This window comes from Corylus avellana, chromosome 8 (assembly GCF_965113065.1).
Source record: "Corylus avellana chromosome 8, dhCorAvel1.hap1.2, whole genome shotgun sequence".
Lineage (NCBI taxonomy): Eukaryota > Viridiplantae > Streptophyta > Magnoliopsida > Fagales > Betulaceae > Corylus > Corylus avellana.
In genome coordinates this window covers 18,848,266-18,871,363 of record NC_142497.1, presented here as the reverse complement: position 1 = coordinate 18,871,363, position 23,098 = coordinate 18,848,266, and the positions used below count along the sequence as shown (strand labels likewise).

The window sequence follows — 23,098 nt, the reverse complement described above, 5'->3', positions numbered from 1 at the left end:
TTTAGTATTTTTTGACAATTGAAAAAGTTAAGACACCGTTTTTTAGACCAAAAATTGCAAAAGCTCCAAATTAATTTCTGACTTTACTGAACACTAGTATTAGTCACTTATTTACTAAATTGAGTTTACTTATGCTCAAAAACATATTGTGAAGATCACATTTAGAAATAAAGTGATATACTAAAAACGTCATTTTTGTGCTAAATAGGGATTTTCGTTTAGGTCAGGATTTTTTTCAAAAACAAAATTCTTTGAAATTTTAACAGTCAGCAAAAGACTCTGAGAAAAACAAAATGGGCTTTTGTTTGACTTGATTCAAGTTTGTATGACTTAGTTTTCATCGAGTCAAAGTTTAAATGTAAAAAAATCAACATAAGTTAACATTTATTTAAACTTTGTAATAAAATACTCCTATCACTTTCTCCCCTTGTCTCTGTGATAGAGAGACAGAGAGAAGGGGAGAAAGAGATAGGAGGAACGAAAGGAAAGAAAGAAGGGGGAGATAGGAGATAGAAGGGCTTAGCCTATGTGCATTTTTAAAACAAAAGAGATAAGATATCTCCAATAGCCAATGACAACCTGACACGTGGCATGGGATATGTAACATCCCCAGCCCGTTAAGGCTGAGTTTGCCACTTTTCTTCTTTTTCAACAATAGTTCTTGCAAAGATCTATAAGGTCTATCAGAGTACTTGATTTTAAAGGATACAAAAAACGTATAAAACATTATTCAAGAGATTTTATTACAAGCGAAATTAGAAAACATTAAACTTTAGTTGCGGAATATCATATTATTATAATCACTGATATGAAAAGACTTTGAAAATTAATAATTATTCCCGTCCCCATTCCGGCCTCCTATTCCAGCATCCTTTCTACCTAAAAACAAGAAATAAAACTGAATGAGCCCAAAGGGGGCCCAGCAAGTAAAATCCACAACCATAAATAGTTTTACTCCTTGTTCTCAGTTTTGAAAATCGTTTTCGCAAATAAATATAATTCTAGCCATAATAATATCTGTACGTACGGTTGCATCTCCCGTAACATATACATACTATTACATCTAGTAATAGATCATCGTTGTAAATCATCTTTATAAATCATCATCATAATGCATCATTATAAATAATCTTTGTAAATCATCATAGCATATCATCGTTGAAAATATAGTATCATTTTCTCATAATAGGGCCCATGTACACTATTACCCCTGTGCACGAGGGTTGCGGGTCCTTGTGACCATGGCACTGAACTGTGGCCACAGCCAAGCCCGACCGTCAATTAACTCTTTCTTGGTGCACTCAACGGTCTAGTTGATGGAATACCACCTTCTGGCATAGCCTCCTTCAGTGGTTTCGCCTCCATCCGAGTATCGGTACCGAACTCTCATCTTTACTTATCTTGGGGCCAAAAATACTCTCCTCCATACATGTGCCCTCATTTCATAAACATTTATCTCATCTCTTGTACTTTTCTTTGTACTTCTTTTGATGCATCTTAGGGCAACATGTAGGAGGGTTTATCATCATTTTTCTTTCTTATAATCATCATCATTTCTCAACTTTCTTTTCTCAAATTGAAAACCTTTTCAAATATAAACTTGTTGTACTTAGAAAGCGTTTAAATAAATAGAAACTTTCTAGATAATTCTTTTAGAAATCCTTCATGCATGCAACATAACTTCATAATACATAAATAAAATAATCATTTACAATTTACTAAAGAATGAATAAATAGCATGACATGAAGTAATTTTAGAAGGGGTAGTGAATTTACTTACCTCTAGACTGAAGCTATGAGCAGTCTTTAAACTGCTAATTAATCATCTTGAAAAATATCTTGTTATTCCACTCTGTTTATTCACAACTAAATTAATAACAATTCATGAAAATCAATTAACTCCAGTCTACTCATTTAGGGAAGTTAACCCATTAAAATAGAGAATCAACTCCCAACACTAATTCAAAATTCTCAAGAGTGAAACCACCCAATATCATCATGATTAAATCAAAAGGTTCTCATCTAAGGCCTATTACTCAACTTAAAATCAAATACCCATAGCTAAAGGACGAAGAAATTTACCTTTGAAGAACCCATTTTTATTATTCTGCAAATTTCTCTTTTGGCCATCCTCTAAATGTCTGTTTCTCCCCCTCAGCATCTCACCCGCTTTCTCTTTCTCATGCTTCTCTGTCCATCTCTCACTCTATTGCAACATTCTCTCTCCCTCTGTCTTCTCTTTCTTACATCCGTAAAGCTCCCTCTCTCTATCTTCTTGTTTCTTCCTCTCCGTTAAGTAATAAAGCAATGAGAGTAGGTGAAGTCAAAGAAAAATTAAAAGAAAAGTTCAAAAGCCGTGTGGTAAAAGAAGGAAGGAAGAAAAAATGGAAGGAGTAATGAGTGGTAGTAAGTGGCATTGTGGAAAGTGGGGGAAGAGAGGGGTTGGTGTGCTGGTAGTAAAATAAGAAAGGAAGAAAGAAGGAAGAAAAGAAAGTGGGTAGGGCCTCATGAAAAGAGAGAGAAAGTATAGTACACAATAATTCAAAGTGGAGAATGAGTGGGTGTGGGGCTGCTGTGAAGAAAAATGGGGAAATGAGAAGAATAAAAAAACAAGAATTAGGTGGGTTGGTCGGCAAAGACGTGGGGAAAAATAGTAAACAAATAATAATAAAAGAAAAGAGAAAGATAAGGTGGTTATGAGCAATTATTGCAGGTTAACTCGCATTTTAAAAATAATTAGTCTATTGTCCTCATTTAATCAATCACCAACTATTAAAATCATACTCCAAATTCTATAAATCGATCATCAATTATCATTTCTCTTAAATCACCCAATAAAATAATAGATATAATCTCGAATCAATATCATATAATCTAATAAATTCCTCAAGAATAAATGTCATTACCTAATCATCATCAAATAAATATATCTAAAATAAGACTTTTAAAATCTGGGGCACTACAGGATAAGATTCCCTATTAAATAAAACCCTATCTATTTAGAATTGCAAGATTACCCCCACCTCATATTAATTCATTCTTTCTTAATTTCATATTTCACCACTACTATTTATTTCAACTACAACTTACCCTTACATATAATTATTTACTACACTAGGACTTATTATTACACTTTGTTATTCTAATGCTATTAACCTATTTTATTTATTAACCAATTGCCATTCTAACGTTATTATTAGTTAATCTCCTTATCGCTTCAAACTTATATTACATAAATATATCATCATTAAATGATATTGTTATTATATTATTATCACACAAATATTATCATTATTATTAACCAATCTTGTTTATATATCAATTATGAAAAAGTCATTATTATTATTATTAATATATCTATTATTCTAAATCAGTCAAAGCATAATTTGTTTCATTAATTAATTCATATTACTATGAGGTTACTAATAATAAACTTAATTATTTTCTCTATTTTTACAGTTAAAGGGTGTGAGATCAGAACCTAAATCTTTATTTTTCGCTTGATTAAAGCTGAATTGGTGAAAGCAAATAAAGCACACAAGAAACCACAAAATTGCTTAACGGTGTGAAGTGAGAAAACTAAAAGATATCTCAAGAGATCTTTAAAAGAAGCTACAAAATAAGAAAGAGCATGGCTTGATTGGTTTCCTAGTTAAAAATGGGATGAGATTTCCTTAAGCTAAGCTTTCTATTTATAGAAAAATGAATCCATGTATGCAAGAAGGGTGGATAGTCCAAAGAATTGTAGTTTTTTTTTAAAAAATGAATCAATCTATTATTCAATATCTATAAGTGCCCTTTGAATATGATTCTTTGTTGCAACTGACAAGGACATATTCATGCAATTAACAATGACATGTTGTTGGAGTAGCCAACCCTATCTACCATTTTACAAAATTTTAGTATTTTTTGACAGTTGGAAAACTTAAGACACCGCTTTTTAGACCAAAAACTGCAAAAGCTCCAATTTAATTTCTGACTTTACTGATAACTAGTATTAGTCTCTTATTTACCGAATTGAGTTTACTTATGCTCAAAAACATACTGTGAAGATCACATTTAGAAATAAAGTGATATACTAAAAACATTATTTTTGTGCTAAATAGTGATTTTTGTATAGATTAGGAATTTTTTTTCGGAAATGAAATTCATTGAAATTTAAACAATCAGTAAAAGACACCGAGAAAAACAAAATGGGCTATTGTTTGACTCGATTCAAGTCCGTATAACCCAGTTCTCATATGGTCAAAGTTTAAATGTCAAAGAATCAACATAAGCTAACATTTATTTAAATTTTGTAATAAAATACTTCTATCTCTTTCTCCCCTTCTCTCTGTCACGTATGCAGTGTGTGTGCGTGTGTGACAGAGAAAAGGGGAGAACAAGATATGAGGAAAGAAAGAAGGGGGGAAGAGGGGGCATGCATGGGAGAGTAGAATAGAAGAGCTTAGCCTATGTGCATTTTTAAAACCAAAGAGATAAGATATCTCCAATGGCCAATGACAACCTGACACGTGGCATGGGATAAGCTTCCCTTTTAAATAAAACAACTATCTACTTAGAATTGCAAGATTACCCCCACCTCATATTAATTTATTCTTTCTTAATTTCATATTATACCCCTACTATTTATTTCAACTACAACATACTCATACATATAATTATTTATTACACTAGGACTTATTATTATACTTTGTTATTCTAATGCCATTAAGCTATTTGATTTATTAAAAAATTGTCATATTAACATTATTATTAGTTAATCTCTTTATCACTAAAAACTTATATTACATAAATATATCATCATTAAATGATATTGTTATTATATTATTATCACACAAATATTATTATTATTATTAACCAATCTTGTTTATATATCAATTATGATAAAGTCATTATTATTATTATTATATCTATTATTCTAAATCATTCCATGCATAATTTTTTTCATTAATTAATCCATATTACTATGAGGTTACTAATAATAAATTTAATTATTTTCTTCGGTTTTACAGTTAGAGGGTGTGAGATCAAAACCTAAATCTTCATTTTTCACTTGATTAAGGCTAATTTGGTGAAAGGAAACAAAGCACAAAAGAACCTCCAAAATTGCTTAATGGTGTGATGTGAGAAAACTAAAAGATATCTTAAGAGAACTTTGAAAGAAACTACAAAATAAGAAAGAACATTGCTTGATTGGTTTCCTAGTTAAAAATGGGATGAGATTTCCTTAAGCTAAGCCTTCTATTTACAGAAAAATGAATCCATGTATGCAGGGACGGAGCTAGGAAATTTTGTGGGAGGGGGCCAACCAAAATTTTTTTCGGTTCTTTAGAATTTTTTTTATTAAAAAAAATTATTTTGGTTGTTTTTTATGAACTAAAGACTACTGTAAGGGCAAAAAAATGGACATTTGAAAGTAAGGACAAAAAATTAAAAAAAAAAACTAAAAAAAAAAAAAAAAAAAAAACTTAATGGGCATGGCCCAAAAAAATTAAGAATAGAGCCAAAAGTTTTTATTGGATATGGCCAAAAAATCTAAAAAACAGGGCCAAATTTTTTTTGAGAGGAGGACCAAATGACTAAAATTAAAACATTACTTTACCTTTCTTTTTTTCTCATTATTTTGTAGGGGGGGGGAGGGGGGGGAGACTATGGCCTACCCCGATCCCCCCCTCCCTCTGTCTCTGCAAGTATGCAAGAAGGGTGGATAGGCCAAAGAATTGTAGTTTTTTAAAAAATAAATCAATCTATTATTCAATATCTATAAGTACCCTTTGAATATGATTCTTTGCTGCAACTGACAAGGACATATTTATGCAATTAACAATGACATGTTGCTAGAGTAGCCAACCCTTTCTACCATTTTACAAAATTTTAGTTTTTTTTGACAGTTGGAAAGGTTAAGACACCGCTTTTTAGACCAAAAACTGCAAAAGCTCCAAATTAATTTATGACTTTACTGATAACTAGTATTTGTCTCTTATTTACCAAATTGAGTTTACTTATGCTAAAAAACATACTGTGAAGAGTACATTTAGAAATAAAGTGATATACTAAAAACGGTATTTTTGTGCTAAATAGTGATTTTCGTATAGGTTAGGAATTTTTTTTCGGAAACGACATTTCTTGAAATTTTAATAGTCAGTAAAAGACATCGAGAAAAACAAAATGGGCTTTCCTTTGACTCGATTCAAGTCCGTATAACCCAGTTTTCATACGGTCAAAGTTTAAATGTCAAAAAATCAACATAAGCTAACATTTATTTAAACTTTGTAATAAAATACTCCTAATTCTTTCTCCCCTTCTCTCTGTCACGTACGCAGTGTGTGTGTGTGTGTGACAGAGAAAAGGGGAGAACAAGATAGGAGGAAAGAAAGATGGGGGGGAAGAGGGGGCATGCGTGGGAGAGGGGGATAGAAGAGCTTAGCCTATGTGCATTTTTAAAACCAAGGAGATAAGATATCTCCAATGGCCAATGACAACCTGACACGTGGCATGGGATAAGATTCCCTTTTAAATAAAACTCCTATCTATTTAGAATTGCAAGATTACCCCCACCTTATATTAATTAATTCTTTCTTAATTTCATATTATACCCCTACTATTTATTTCAACTACAACGTACTCATGTCAATTATATGGGGTTTTCTATATAGGGTTTTCTTACTTTCTCTCTAGCGCCGCAGCCTCAGGTATGCCCCCACCCCCATGGTGAGGGGAGGAGGGATGGCCGTTTGTTGCCTCTCTCCTCCCCCTCGCCTGCCCTTGCACCGGGTGCCAGAAGTTTACTTGATGTCTCTGGCCCAGGTTGCCTCCTGCCTACCCTTTCTCTGCCGCCCCTTCCTCTTTGTTCCGCTTTTGTCCTTGGCGGGGCTCTCTGGTTGTTTTCTTCTCCTTTCCTTTCTGTTTTTTTGCTGTGTTTTTGGCGTGATGTTCTTGTAGCCTTGCTTGTGTGCCACTCGGTGTGGGTGTTGATTTTGGGGGTTTCTTTCAAACTCCCCCCAGTTTTGTTTTGTGTTCGCCGCCGATCTCCTCCGCCCGCTCTGCTACCCACCTTCCGATGCTGCGTCTTTCCTCGTGCCCCTCCAACAATGAGCTTCAACGTCCCCTGCTACGATGGTTTTTTGGCCAGCTGGCAATCGGTTTCGCCACCCTCCGTCAACTGTTTTGGGCTTTTCTGCGTCCCCACCGCGTCGAGCTTCCATCGTTCCCTTCTGGTGTCGGTTTCCGGCAAGTGCACAATCGGCATCCACCCTGCGTGTGCCTGTTCCCGTTTGTTTTATTTTCCTCGTATTGTCTTTGTTTATGTTTTTTCCCTGTATGCATTTCATTATCGCTATTTGCTTGTAATAAGGCCCTGCCTCTTTGGTTTGCCCACGTTTTATTTAGGTTTTCTTGCTTCTGTTTTGTAATAAGGCCTGGCCACTCGATCTGCCTGCTTTGATGTAAACTGAACTTTGGGCCAGATCTTTTAGGTCGTGGATGTGAATTTTAGTCCAAACCTTCGAGTTGTGGACATGAACTTCATCCTGGCTTTTGGGTCGAGGAGGAATTTGCGCTACTTATGCATTGGATTGCGTCTGTCTTATGCAGATCTGTTATTTCAACTAAAAACTAGTCATAGTTTAGCGGAGGTTTTAGGTGATGTTGTATCCTTATAGCTTCGGCTATAATTTGCATTTTCAGAGTTTTGTGCTCCTGCGATGTAAAAGCTTTATGCTCGTGATTATTATTAATGAAATTGGAATGTATTTCTTTTTTTAAAAAAAAAAAAAAAAAAAAAAAAAAAAACTACAACGTACTCATACATATAATTATTTATTACACTAGGACTTATTATTACACTTTGTTATTCTAATGCCATTAAACTATTTGATTTATTAAAAAATTGTCATATTAACATTATTATTAGTTAATCTCTTTATCACTAAAAACTATATTACATAAATATATCATCATTAAATGATATTATTATTATATTATTATCACACAAATATTATCATTATTATTAACCAATCTTGTTATATATCAATTATGATAAAGTCATTATTATTATTATTATTATTATATCTATTATTATAAATCATTTCATGCATAATTTTTTCATTAATTAATCCATATTACTATGAGGTTACTAATAACAAATTTAATTATTTTCTTGGGTCTTACAGTTAAAGGGTGTGAGATCAAAACCTAAATCTTCATTTTTCACTTGATTAAGGCTGATTTGGTGAAAGGAAACAAAGCACAGAAGAACCCCCAAAATTGCTTAATGGTGTGATGAAAACTAAAAGATATCTTAAGAGAACTTTGAAAGAAACTACAAAATAAGAAAGAACATTCCTTGATTGGTTTCCTAGGTTGAAAATGGGATGAATCCATGTATGCAAGCAGGGTGGATTGGCCAAAAAATTGCAGTTTAATAAAAAAGGAATCAATCTATTAGTCAATACCTATAAGTGCCATTTGAATATGATTATTTGTTGCAACTAACAAGGACATACTGATGCAATTAACAATGACATGTTGCTGGAGCAGCCAACCCTATCTACCATTTTACAAAATTTTAGTCTTTTTCGACAGTTGGAAAAGTTAAGACACCGCTTTTTAGACCAAAAACTGCAAAAGCTCCAAATTAATTTTTGACTTTTCTGAACACTAGTATTAATCACTTATTTTCTAAATTGAGTTTACTTATGCTCAAAAACATATTGTGAAGATCACATTTAGAAATAAAGTGATATACTAAAAACGTCATTTTTGTGCTAAATAGTGATTTTCGTATAGGTTAGGATTTTTTTAGGAAATGAAACTCTTTGAAATTTTAACAGTCAGTAAAAGACACCGAGAAAAACAAAATGGGCTTTCATTTGACTCGATTCAAGTCCGTATGATTATGCCCTTTTTACCATTAGTTAAGCATGATTACCATGGAAGTAATAATTTTGCCCCATGCCAACTCTCATCTGTAAAACCTACAGATTGGCGTCAAATCATGACATGGCTATACGTGCGCACGTTTTCGTCATCTTATCTGAACGCATCATTTATCATATACTTTCTTACCGATTGTATATTAGGGATGACTTCATTTCGCTATCTCTCAAACGAACGGCATCAATTCTCCATGGTTGGGAGTATAGTCCACACCTATTCCATAATTAACGACTTCAGTCGTACACAAAACCATGTGTCGACCTACGCTAAATTTTTGATCAAGTACTTCCTTTAAAGCCATTATTCCTATGGTTTTTCTTGATACACCTTATTAGCGTCTTTTTACACCTTCTGAGCATAGATACTACTGAATCTCAACATAATACCTTTCAGTGGACTTGACATTTATGTGAGATGTAATATCTGTACCTCATTAGTGTCATCTGCCCTTAACTGACCAATTATTTCCCCATTAGGTAGAAGTGCATAAATCGTTCTTCTAGGCGTCCCCGGATCCTTCCGACCATGCATCAACCCATGTAGCTCTCACCTAGGTGTATTTCAATCCCATTGTTGCTACATGCCCTCTGAATTCATCCAGAGGCAACCCCTTGGCCATAGGATCGGCTACCATCTCTATTGATGAAATAAATTCAACATTTATTTGACATTTCTCCACTATATCTTGAATATAGTGATAACTTCTATAAATGTTTTTGTCATTGGAGCTATGTGCTCCACTTTTTATTAAAGAGATATCAAACTTATTATAACAAAACACATTTATTGGTCTATTAGGTATACCTAAATTAAACTGTCGACAAAAAATTAAATCCAGACCAAATTACTTACCTTTATGCTGCACGCAGTATACTAAGCTCCATTGTAAACTCCGCAACATAACCTTGTTTCTTTCTCAAACCAAGAAACAACCATTCCACCAAACAGAAATATGCATTCACTTGTAAATTTGTATCATCTAGATAACTTGCAAAACCTGCATCGCTAATACTTGTCATAACATACACGAGAATGCCCATAGCCTGGGCATATGGGACATTTTCTGTAACATCCGCAGCCCGTTAAGGCTGAGTTTGCCACTTTTCTTCTTTTACAACAAAAATTCTTGCAAAGATCTATAAGGTCTATCAGAGTACTTGATTTTAAAGGATACGATAAATGTATAAAACATTATTCAAGAGATTTTATTACAAGCGAAATTAGAAAACATTAAACTTTAGTTGCAGAATATCATATTATTACAATAACTTATATGAAAAGACTTTGAAAATTAATAATTATTCCCGTCCCCATTCCGGCCTCCTATTCCAGCATCCTTTCTACCTGAAAACAAGAAATAAAACTGAATGAGCCCAAAGGGGGCCCAGCAAGTAAAATCCACAACCATAAATAGTTTTACTCCTTGTTCTCAGTTTTGAAAATCATTTTCGCAAATAAATATAATTCTAGCCATAATAATATCTGTATGTACGGTTGCATCTCCCGTAACATATACATACTATTACATCTAGTAATAGATCATCGTTGTAAATCATCTTTATAAATCATCATCATAATGCATCATTATAAATAATCTCTGTAAATCATCATAGCATATCATCGTTGAAAATATAGTATCATTTTCTCATAATAAGGCCCATGTACACTATTACCCCTGTGCACGAGGGTTGCGGGTCCTGTGACCATGGCACTGAACTGTGGCCACAGCCATGCCCGACCGTCAATTAACTCTTTCTTGGTGCACTCAACGGTCTAGTTGATGGAATACCACCTTCTGGCATAGCCTCCTTCAGTGGTTTCGCCTCCATCCGAGTATCGGTACCGAACTCTCATCTTTACTTATCTTGGGGCCAAAAATACTCTCCTCCATACATGTGCCCTTGTTTCATAAACATTTATCTCATCTCTTGTACTTTTCTTTGTACTTCTTTTGATGCATCTTAGGGCAACATGTAGGAGGGTTTATCATCATTTTTCTTTCTTATAATCATCATCATTTCTCAACTTTCTTTTCTCAAAATGGAAACCTTTTCAAATATAAACTTGTTGTACTTAGAAAGCGTTTAAAGAAATAGAAACTTTCTAGATAATTCATTTAGAAATCCTTCATGCATGCAACATAACTTCATAATACGTAAATAAAATAATCATTTACAATTTACTAAAGAATGAATAAATAGCATGACATGAAGTAACTTTAGAAGGGGTAGTGAATTTACTTACCTCTAGACTGAAGCTAGAAGTGGTATGAAGGAATCTAGTTGCTCCAATATGACTAACACCACTAGTATAACTTTTGAAACTAATTTCTAAAGTCCGCTATCTCTTGTGTTCTTTCTTTCTTGTAGCGCTTGGTCTCGCCCTTTCTCTCTCTGTTCTGAGTAAACACTCTTAGAAAGAAGAAAGACCGAGTAAAAAGCGGAAGAAGGAAGAATATATGCAAGAGATGGGAGAGGAGATGAGTGGTGAAAATTGTGAAGGAGAAGAGCTCTATTTATAGGAGAAAATCAAATACTATTCTACCTTCAATTTACAATTATACCCTCCTTTTACTATTTCACCTACCACTTACTATTTCACTTACCACTTACTATTCTACCTACCCTATACTATTCTACCTACTAATCTCCAAATACCATTCATACAATATCATAAATCCCTCAAGAATTAACATCATTGCCTAATATGAATATTAATATAATCATAGCATCAAATTAATATCTCTAAAATAAGACTTTCAAAATCTGAGGTGCTACATATTTACTATCCTATTATTTCACCAATTACCATTCTCTAATTACCACTCTCATAAATTTCCCAAGAATTAAAATCCTTAGCTACAATGGATATTAAAATAACATCATTATCAGAATAATCTATTTAAATAGCTTTGAAAATTCTGGGGCACTACATTTTCATTTCGTTGTTATTTACTCCTCATTTCTAGAGCACATAGTCTCTTTGCCCTTCGCAGACAAGTGTGCTCAAAACTTTACAATTCTCCAAATTGTACATTTTGAACACTTTATCCAGATAATCTTCGATCCAAAAACAATAATCCAGAATTTCTATATCCATAAATTCTTGTACCAAGAACATGAGTGTTATTACCCATGTCTTTCATTACAAATTCGGATCTTCAGAATGCCTTTTATTTCATTCATCATATCTGGACAATTATCAGCTAACAATATACCATTAACATATAATGGCTATGTTGTTAACTTATCTTGGCACCCATATGTGTAAACACAGTGATTTAACGAACTCATCTCATATCCTATTTCCAGTATAACTTGGTGGAACTTCAAATACCACTGTGTCATTATCACTCAAAACATAATGATCTCTGAGTATACTTGACGGTTGCCTTTATCTCTTACTTCCACTGTTTTGAACATATGTGTCTTGTTCATCTTGTAATGGAGTATTTTGTAGTTCTTGACATTGAGGATTTTCTATCAATCTTCTCTCAGAATAGTACATTTTGTACCCGCTACATAAACTAGTAGAGCTGGAGCCCTTCGAATCAGCTTTCCAACGGTTTTTGAACGGATCAAATCGGAGTTAAAACGAGCCCGAACGAGCAAAATTACCAAAACACTCTTGAATCGGCCGATTTAGGTGAACCGGGCGGTTTTCTGGTGCTGGACCGGGTCTGATGAATCTGGATCTCTTGAACTGCGGGTTGAATCCTGGGCCAATAATCAGATACAGACAAAATTGCGGGTCGAGCTTCAACAGTTCAGATTGTGGTGCTACGGGTCAGACTTCATCATTGACTTCAGTCTGGGCTTTTTTTTTTTTTTTTTTTTTTTTAATTTTAATTTTATCTAGGGTTGGGCTTTCAGGGTTGACTTACGGGCTGTTTGCTTCCACTTTGGACCCGATTGGAAGAGTTGTTGGGCCGGTTTGTAGCGGGGCTCCTGGATCCATAGACCGGTATCGCTTCGCACCAAAACGGTGTCGTTTGGATCAAGCTTGGACTGGACCCGCTTCAGCATTGAAACGACGTCGTCTCCTTTGACTGGGACAGCATCGTTTCCAGCAGTGCTGGAACGTTCTTTGGCAGTTGCGCTTGAAACGGTGTTGTTTGGGTATGTTAGGGATTTTTCTCCAAAAATCTCTTCCTGCAGTCTGTCATCTTTCTCCGGATCTTCTTCTTCATTTGACATCATTTAATAATGGTGCAAGTGACAATATCTCAAGAATATTTCATGGGCTATTGGTTCAGGCACTGCCTCCTTAACCCGGAGGGTACAAGTTCGAGCTGTGCCGTTGCTTTTTCATCAACAAAATTTTTGTTAAGAAAATCACATGACAACTGACGCTGTAAGGGATCGAACCCATGCCTCCATCTTCTAAATTCTACTCTGCAAAGCCTACCATCAGGCCAGGCGCTTTCATTGATTGATTTTTAACGAAATCAATTAATAAACCATTATCCTATTTGCGCTGTAAAGCGCCTATCTAGTGCCGCCTTCCTCGCAATCCACATCTTCCTCTAGCCCAGTTAGATCCTGGGGCAGGAGCGCCGCCATCCCTCGCAATCGCTAGAATTTTCCAGCCCATACTTTTCCCAGAATCCAAACAAGAAACAAGGACAAAAACACACAATAAATTGAAGAATATAGAGGGTTTCAGTTATCTCCGCTGAAATCCACAGATCTCTTCGCCGATTCCTTCATTCGCAAAAACCAAAACGCAAAACAATGAGAGAACGAGAGAGAGAGAGAACAACGCACTCAAAACCCTTTCTCTTACAGTCGTTTTCAGCGATTCTTTTCCCCTCCTTTCCTCTCCCTCTTTGGAATCCAAAACCTTGTGCGCTTCTTCGCGATCTTTCCTCTGCCATTTCCTTCCACACAATATCTTCCTTTTCCCAAACCGGTGCCTTCTCCAGTTCTCCTTCGCAGAATCTTAACCATTAGACCAGACGCATCTAATGTTTGATTTTAACCAAATCAAATTTTAAACCGTGATTGAATCTGTTCGAATCTGTTTGCACAGATTACTTGCGATGGCATCCATTGATTTTAACCAAATCAAATTATAAAACCATATTCAAATATGTTCGAATCTGTTTCTTATCACCGGTGATGGAGCCAGATAATTCATATTAGGGTGCCGCTAAAGTTTTTTTTGGGTAACTAAAATTTTTCTCTACTCTAAAAATTTAAAAATTCACACAATATATGTATCACAAAAAAATATCTATAAAAGTTCATAAATATGTAGTTAAATTGATATATTAGAAATATAACATGTGCGCTAAATCGAAACTCCCAAACAATTTCTCTTTCAATATTTAATAACCATAATATCAAAATTACAATACCACTTTGATTACAAATTAAACTTAGAAAACTAACCTCAAAAGTGCAACTTGCCTTAAGCGATTTTGCACTGCTTCTAAATGGTTCTCTGTCAACGAGCTGTTGTTCTGTGTTAAGAAATATAAAAACAAATTAAATTGTAGTTGACATGATTTTGAGCTAGTAAATATAATCAACTATTCAACCAAATTTCAATAATTAATGTAGTTACAAAACTTAGAGCACTTTTATGAAAAAATCAAAAAATAAATAAAAAATCACCCACGGCCACAGGGCACTTGTCACTCACCTCCATAGTCCCACTGCCCACCTAACTTTTTTCCCATGGCCCCCCATGTGCTCACTTTCCTGTATTACATAAAAAAAAAATAAAAAAAAAAATAAAAATCCTGATCCCTCTTTGGAGTCTTTTCCTCAGTTTCTCTTTGTTTCTTTTTTAGTTTCTCTCTCCGTCTCTCGACGGTGCCTCTCTTGCCTCTTTTTTTGTTTTTTTTTTTTTTCATTTTCAGTTATTCTATCTAAGTGAGTCAGTGACGGCGGAGGAGGAGCCTTTTTTTCCAAGATATGGGGGTGCGGTGGGTTAGGGTGGATAGGAAAAAAGAAAGAATTTTTTTTTAAATTGCGACACCCCAAAGGCCAACATGGCTCTGCCACTGCTAGCGAGTCACCGCTTGTTTCTTTATTTTGCAAGTACCCTAGACCAAGTCGAGGGCCAGATAGCAATCACTGTATCAACTGCGGCTAAATTTAACATCAAAATCTCCTTGAAAGAAAATTTAAGGTATCCCACAAGAATCAAAAAGCCATTTTCTTGGCTACAACAAATTGCATTAATAGAAGTCCCAATCACCTATAGTTATGATAGTGATGGGAGCTGTTCAAATAATGTGGCCAATATTAGAAAGTCAAGAAAACACTCTTTTGCAGCAAGAAATTGATACATCAATACATCATATCATATACAGAGCAATTAATATCCAGCTCGATCCAATTTGTGGCTAAAGCTGCTCCTGCGTCACCAATCAATCAATTCTAGACAACCAATAAGCAACTTTCTAGTTTTCCCATGATCATATTCCTTGCCAGTGTAATAAAATAAAGTACTTCCCTTTCTTTTCTTTTTTTTCTTTTCTTTTACATGCCGGCTAATAGAAAGAAACAAAAAATGAGATTCGAATCAATAACCTTCACTTGATGAAACATGGTTCCCAGCCGACTAAGCTACCCCTTTAAGGACTTCTTAGTTTCATTTACACACGTCACTTGCTTTGTGGTCATTTGTCACATTTCCTCTTTTAGGAGATTTGGGCCACCAATATTTAGTTGCCACCACCTAGATTTCAATGCTTTCCGCAATCTCATATGATTAGCCAGGACCTATATATCTAATCTTCATTAGGAAAACCATGTTTCTTGCTAAAGGGGTATTGATTATTGAATTAAAGGATCTTACAAGTAATCGGGGTAGGGCAATGTTCATTAATTGGTTCACGACGAAACCTAGTGCATATATAGATATATAGTAGTAGATATGACTCAAAATATCATACACTTGCATCCATCACTCCACATGATCATGTACTTTGCAAAGAGGTTTCTCTTTTTACAAACGTTACTTCATTTCCTCCTCCGGTTTGGCACATCACTGGACGCCATTACTACCAGCCAAAACATCAGAGATGGTGGTGATCACCAGCCAAAACTTCGTGAGGTTCTAGTCTCTACCGGAAAAACCTTCGCGTTTGGTTTCTTTACTCCCGGTGAGTCCACCTACCGCTATATTGGGATTTGGTATTACAGCGCTCCAGGAAATACGGTGGTGTGGGTTGCAAACAGAGACACTCCTCTTAAAGAAAGGACTGGAGTTCTCTCAATTGATGTTCATGGAAACCTCGTACTCCACGCCAACAATCGGAGCACCACACCCATCTGGTCCACAAATCATGTTTCGAAACCAAGCCTCAACAACGACAATACTCTCGCTCAGCTCAAGGATTCAGGAAATCTTGTCTTGATCAGTGACAATGGAACAGGGGAGGTACTATGGGAGAGCTTTGACTATCCAACACACATCCAACTTCCAAAAATGAAAATTGGGATTGACCGAAAGACGGGCCTGAACCGGTTCCTAACATCTTGGAAGTCCAAAGATGACCCGGCAACCGGGAATTGGTCGTACAAGATCCACACCAATGGCTCCCCTCAGTTGTTCTTGTACAACGGCGACGTTCTGCGGTGGCGCTCCGGTCACTGGACTGGCGTTGGATGGAGCGGCGTTCCCAACTTGCAAAGTTCTGGACTCTTCAATTCTAGTTTGGTGGACAACCAGAACGAGACTACCACAACCTGGACTTTCAATGCGCGCTATCAAGTTGTGTTAACAACGTTAGTCTTAAACGAGTCTGGGCCGATCCAGCGGTATGTGTTTGTGCAGGGAGAGAATAAATGGACTATTCTTGGCTCAGTACCTTATGCGGATGGGTGCGACACATACGGCGAGTGCGGTACGTTTGGCAATTGTGATATCAACGCTGCTAATGATTCCAAGTGCTCATGTCTACCGGGGTTCCTAAGAAATGCGTCAGGCGGGTGCGCGAGGAAGCAGGGAGAGGCATCTCTTTGCCGGAGCGGTGAAGGTTTCAAGAAGGTGGTCGGGGTGAAGGTTCCAGATACTTCAGTGGCAAGAGTAAACGCGAGTGTAAGTTTTGGAGAGTGTGGAGAATTGTGCTTGCAAAATTGTTCTTGCTTGGCTTATGCAAGCATGGATGTGAAAGAGGACGGCGGGTGCATTACGTGGCACAGTGATTTGGTAGATACACACACATTTAAGGATGGAGGCCAAGACTTGTATGTTCGTGTGGCTGCGCTCGAGTTAGGTACAAGAGCAATAATTTTCTTAATATTTTTTTTAGGGGTAACTTCGCTTTACATCCCTGAATTATCACGCAATTTGACAAACTCCAAAACTTCAAAACATCTCAATTTGAACTCTTAAACATTCAATTGCAGTCAATTTACCCCATCCGTCAATTTTTGCCGTTCAAACCCTAAAAAGACAAAATTACCCTTTAATTTTCTTTTTATTAAAAAAAATTGAAAAAATTGAAGAAAAAAAAAAAAAAAAAGGTCACAAGGTGGCCCAACCGTGGGTCATCACCTTGTGATTTTTTTTTTTTTTTTTAAATAATAATAATTTGAAAATAAAGGTAAATTTGTAATTTTATTAAAAAAAAAAAAAAGGGTTCAAATTTAGAGGTTTTGAAGTTTGAGGACTTATCAAATCGCGTGGTAATTCAGGGGTTTAAAGTGAAGTTAACTTTTTTTTTATTATATAGTAAAATATGTCTTATAATATAACTTATAAAATCAATCCAATTATAGAATAAAATAAACCAAAAAGATTAAGAGTCTGTTTGAGATTGTATTTGAAAAATAGAGCTTTTTAGCAAAAGCTTCATTTTTCAGCTTTTGGCAAAAGTACTTTTTAACTATTTTTAGGCTTTTTGGACCATTAAAAGCGCTTTTAATATTTTTACCAAATAAGTATTTTTTTTAAACGGAATTTTTTAGTGTTAAAAATACTTTTAAGCCATTCAAACACAATTCCAAGCAGGACCTAAGTAATATTGCATGATTATTTGTATAGTTTACGTGCGTCTATATATTGTTGCATGACAGGGGAAGTAGTTTCCGCCTCTAAAGTAAAGAAATCAGAGAGGTTCTTTGCAAATAAGAGGAGGCTGGCAGGTGTGGTGGTGGCCATACTTTTTACTTCATTTCTTCTTCTCCTATTTGCAAGCTGGTTGATAAAGAGGAAGAGAAAAGGTAAGCAAATTTTTATAATTATTTTTCTTTTATTTTTTATTTATTTAAGAGAAGGAATATCTTCCTTATCCTTCTCCTATAGCCTATAGGTGGTGGCAGCCATACTTATAGATAACTTTTAAAATTACCACATAAAAATTACAAATTAAATGATAATTTTAAAAGTCATTACTCTTGTATTTAATTACTTAAAATTTTGTACAACGATCATTTGTAACGATGTGCTTGCATGATTGGACAGGGAGCAGAAGACAAGTCGCATTGTTTAATGACGGTACAAATGGTGCACAATCCTTTCTTCGAGATTCTGCGAAGCTTGATGAAATTAGAAGAAAACGGCCAGATGTGCAATTTTTCGATATGAGCACCATAGTTGCTGCCACAGACAATTTCTCCCCGTCTAAAAGGCTTGGACAAGGTGGTTTTGGTCCGGTCTATAAGGTTAGTTTCTTGCACGTACACATTAAATGTAAATATTAACCAATATTACTATTCCTATTTCAGTACAAGTTGAGAAGTGGTAGAGCGTCTATCCCATCCTTCTTTTATTTTATTTTTTTTCATACATTTAAAAAAAAAAAATCAATCATTAGATTTGTAAGATATATGAGATATTTATGGGTACACATAGAATTACAAAGGGATTAAGGCTTACACGTTTACGTGGCAAGAGCTATGTCAATTAAAAAGAATTCACGCTCATATTCGATTAAGAAATAATAAAAATTTATTCTTTCGATCATCTTCATATAGTAAATTGATGAATTTACAATTTAATTTGTGTGAGACCCACATAATAAGTTCACAAATCCAGTTATTAATTTATTGGATTTGCAAAAAGAAATGGTTGAAAGATGATTGTGTAGCATGCCTCTATTAAACTCGTCCTTGTAATGTCTGCGGAACGTGACAAGCACCCGTTTGAAGAAAGTGATTGACGGGTGCTTGAACGTCTAAAAAATTTATAAGAAAAATGATTTTCCCCTCTTTTGAATTCGAGAATTAAAAAGCAAAACTGATCAGAGACGATTTCAAAGAGCCAAGAGAAGAACCCGAAGAAAACAGAGTCAAAGAGGGACGAAGCTCCAAGGAGGAACAAAGAAAATTGAGCCAAAGAGACAAATGCTCAATGACAATGACTTTTCTACAAAAATGATTTCTTGTTCAGACCCACGAAGGATGGATATCTGTGTTGACAATGAATCCTAAAGTTTTAATGACAATTTTTTTGTTCAGACCCACAAATTTCAATGCTTGAACCACAATTAAAGCAGACATTTTTTTAAAGAAATTTGTCGAATCATCATTTCAAGTAGGGCGGTTTTCAATCAAACCAGCCTTATAAAAAAATCATATCTGAGTTTCTAACATGGGATGCAGGCATGCTTGGTAGTGTTAAAAAGCTAATTCAAATGATGATTATTGGGTCAAAACGAGATCTAAAGAGAAGATTAAAACTCTGGAGAGTGTTTCTCATTTGAAGTTAGGTTTGAACGAGTTACTTGTTTGGAAGCCGGTTCGAACAAGTGTTTGGTAGGTTTGAACAAGGATTTTATAGAAGTACTCCGTTGAAGTCTCGTCTGAAGTTAGGTTCGAATGAGCCACTACTTGAATTTAAATAATACTTTAACATGCACGTAGAGCAATATTTGATGGAGGGATTCACATGGTGGTTTACATGCATGGCTACATCATACGTGCATGCTATATATAATGTAAAAAAAAAAAACAGATAATATATGTTAATTAATTGGTGTAAGTCCCTATTATAATTGCAGGGTCAACTAGCCAATGGACAAGAAATAGCGGTGAAAACACTCTCAAAAAGTTCAAAACAGGGCATTGAAGAATTTAAGAACGAAGTTAAGCTGATAGCAAAACTCCAACATAGGAATCTTGTGAGGCTTTTTGGTTGTTGCATTCACAATGGAGAGAAGATGTTGATCTATGAATACATGCCAAACAAAAGTCTTGACTTTTTCATCTTCGGTATGCATTCTCTTCAATCACCACTCATTTTCAATTATATAAATGTGAGAGTAAAATTTTATATTTTTTGGGCATGTAAGTATTGTTTTCACTATGTATTATTGGTGGAATCTTAATTTCATGTTTTGTGTCAGACGAAATAAGAAGGAAATTGTTAGATTGGAGAAAGCGATTTGACATTATTTCCGGAATTGCTCGAGGAGTCTTATATCTTCATCAAGATTCAAGGCTAAAAATCATTCACAGAGACCTAAAAGCAAGTAACGTTCTACTGGATGCGGCAATGAATCCAAAAATTTCAGATTTTGGGTTAGCTAGAATGTTTGGTGATGATCAAGATGAAGCAAATACAAGAAAAGTTGTTGGCACATAGTATGTCTCTCTCTCTCTCACACACATGCACCTACAATGCTACTAAAAGCAAAACTTAGACGACCATCATTTTTTGTTTTTTGGTGCAATTGCAGTGGATACATGTCTCCAGAGTATGCAATGGAAGGGTTATATTCTATAAAATCAGATGTCTTTAGCTATGGTGTCTTGACACTAGAGATAATCAGTGGCAAGAGAAACAATTATTATCACATCGGAAATCCTTCCCTAAATTTGATTGGATATGTAAGCAAAAGCCTAAATTTGATTGAATTTCACCCTAAGTGACAATTACTCTAAAGATAAAAACTCTTAAATTTATTGCAGGTATGGGACCTATGGATGGATGGCAAAGCCTTGGATGTAGTCGATCCATCATTGGGTCAGGAATATCCCACTCATGAAGTTCTGAGAAGCATTCAAATTGGGCTCTTATGTGTGCAAGAACAAGCCACAGATCGGCCAACCATGCTTGAAATTGTCTTCATGCTTGGAAATGAAGGAACTGTTCCATCTCCTAACAAGCCAGCATTTATCAACAGAACCATAAATTCTGGTCTGGATTCCTCAGGCTCTAAAGGACCACCTACTTCCTTAAATGAGCTGACCATCACCATGCCTGAAGGTCGTTAAACTTCTGTACAACTATTTGATCTCTACATTTGTAAAAGTTGGTCTGTAAAACTATGAATGTTGAGTAACAAGATGCTTCTGAGTTTTATCCTTCTAGTCAAACTTATTTATTTTGTTGGTTTAATGACCGACATGGGCAGTCGATAACGAGTCAACTATTCAGTTTCCTTAATAGCTCATAATTTATTTTCAGATAGTTTTATATTCAGTAAATGTAGAAACAATAAAAATGATTCACACTCATTAATACCATCGATCCCATGTACTTAAATAGCTTTATCCCTTGTACAAAAGGAGGATACAAATGCATCGTCATGAAAGGATATAGCGGATATTTTTTCAGGAAGAAAATTAAAGGATACGGAAATTGGGTGGTGATGTAGACTGGGAGAGAACTACAACCCTACTGACCCCATAATTATAAAAATCTCTACAAAAATTTTAGGGGAAACTTTACTTTAGTCCCCTGAACTTCCACTCGATTTTACAAACCCCCTGAACTTTCAAATCTCTCATTTTGGACCTCTAAACTTTCAATTATTCTCAATGTAGACCCCTCCGTCAGATTTTAAACGTTACATGACGTTTATACCCCTGACTTTTGTATAAAATTCCAACTTCCAAAATGTTTTTTTATTTTTTAAAAAATAAAAATCAAGGACATTTTGGTCTCTTTTTTTTGTATTTTTAACGGCTAAAATTAATGGAAGGGTTCTAATTAAAAGTTCAAGGGTCCAAAATGAGAGATTTGAAAGTTCAGAGGGGATTTATAAAATCATGTAGAAGCTCAGGGGGCCAAAGTGAAGTTTTCCCAAAATTTTAAGTTCTTATCAAATAAATCCTCTAATTTTTTATTTTTAACCCTTAAAAAAAGTTTTTGCGTTAGTTTTGCCCACCTAATTATTAATATTCAATTTTCACTCCTAAATGTAGACGAAATTGCCCACAGCTTTATAGACGGCATGGCCTCCCAATAAGAATGGACCTCCCAATAGGTGTTATTTATCAATTTTATCAATAAGAAACATTCTTGAGAGAATTTATTCCCCATAATTCTTTAAAAAAAAAATTAGGATTTAGAGAAAAGTAAGTTATTTGCAAGTTTTTGTTCTCACCACACCACATTTTAGCAAATGGGATTTATTTTTTTTTTTTGTTAATGTAAATTAGTCCAAATTGACCTGCACCCTTAAATCACTATGATCAAGTCCAAAGAAACTCATACTTTTAGCATCAGCAATGATGGGTAATACATCGACTTTCTAAAAGTGACGGTCACGGGCAGATCCAAGGGTGGTCGAGGGTGGGCATCAACTCCTAAAAATCCACCTTTACCATGGTAAAAAAATTTTTATGTCATTATTATGCCCTCCCTCAGCCATGATTTTGCCTTCCATCTTCATGCTTCAACACCATGGATGCTGATTATTAAGTTGAAATTTAAAAAAGTTTAGAAACTTGCATGTTTCAGAAGAATGAAAGGTAGAAGATGATGAATAGTTCAAAACCATTTGTGTCGTGCAGCCTCGAGTATTTGGAGATGGACAGCCTTCAACTGAATCAACTCTATAAGACAAAATAGAAAAAGAAATAATAATAATAATAATAATAATAAAAGGCTTTGAAAACAAAGAAAGAAAGGGACCAGCCGACCAACGTGCATAGGTAGAAGAGAAATAGAAAAAAAAAATTAAAAAAAAAAAAAAAAAAGGCTTCGAACAAATAAAAGGGGACCAGCCGTGCAAATGGTGCAATGAACTGTACAAGACAAATAGAAAAAAATAATAAGAAGAAAAAGTTTTTTTTTTAAAAAAAAAAAAAAAAAAAAGACCAGCCAAGCAAGTGTGCAACTGTACAAGACACAATATAATTGTTTTTATATTTAATTAAATTTATATAGTTTTTGTTTCATATTTTAATTGTAAATTTGTATAAATATATAATTGTATTTATTTGAGATTGTGGAGAAAAACATCGATTTT

General features: G+C 34.9%; 1 protein-coding gene across 8 annotated transcripts; it reads left to right on the top strand.

Annotated features, from left to right (window-relative positions):
- Positions 1–8,037: 8,037 nt before the first annotated feature.
- Positions 8,038–21,195, top strand: LOC132163054 (G-type lectin S-receptor-like serine/threonine-protein kinase At1g11410). 8 transcript variants are annotated; one of them, XM_088518922.1, is made up of 8 exons: positions 8,038–8,068; positions 15,923–17,173; positions 17,985–18,132; positions 18,368–18,563; positions 19,901–20,111; positions 20,246–20,483; positions 20,579–20,729; positions 20,811–21,195. In XM_088518922.1, exons 1-8 carry the CDS (start codon positions 8,038–8,040, stop codon positions 21,114–21,116), a joined length of 2,532 nt encoding a protein of 843 aa, XP_088375048.1. In that variant the 3' UTR covers positions 21,117–21,195. The 8 variants fall into 8 exon arrangements, with proteins under 8 accessions (XP_088375048.1, XP_088375046.1, XP_088375042.1 ...); XM_088518920.1 differs by lacking the exon at positions 8,038–8,068 and having other exon boundaries at positions 15,868–17,173; positions 18,000–18,122; positions 18,364–18,563; XM_088518916.1 differs by lacking the exon at positions 8,038–8,068 and having other exon boundaries at positions 15,868–17,173; positions 18,000–18,128; positions 18,313–18,563.
- Positions 21,196–23,098: the final 1,903 nt, after the last annotated feature.

Coding starts and splice junctions, on each gene's coding strand:
- LOC132163054 (XM_088518916.1), top strand. CDS start 15,868: ATGATCATGTACTTTGCAAAGAGGTTTCTCTTTTTACAAACGTTACTT. Junction 17,174..17,999: donor TGTGGCTGCGCTCGAGTTAG/GTACAAGAGCAA, acceptor CCGCCTCTAAAG/TAAAGAAATCAGAGAGGTTC. Junction 18,129..18,312: donor GAGGAAGAGAAAAGGTAAGC/AAATTTTTATAA, acceptor ATTTAATTACTT/AAAATTTTGTACAACGATCA.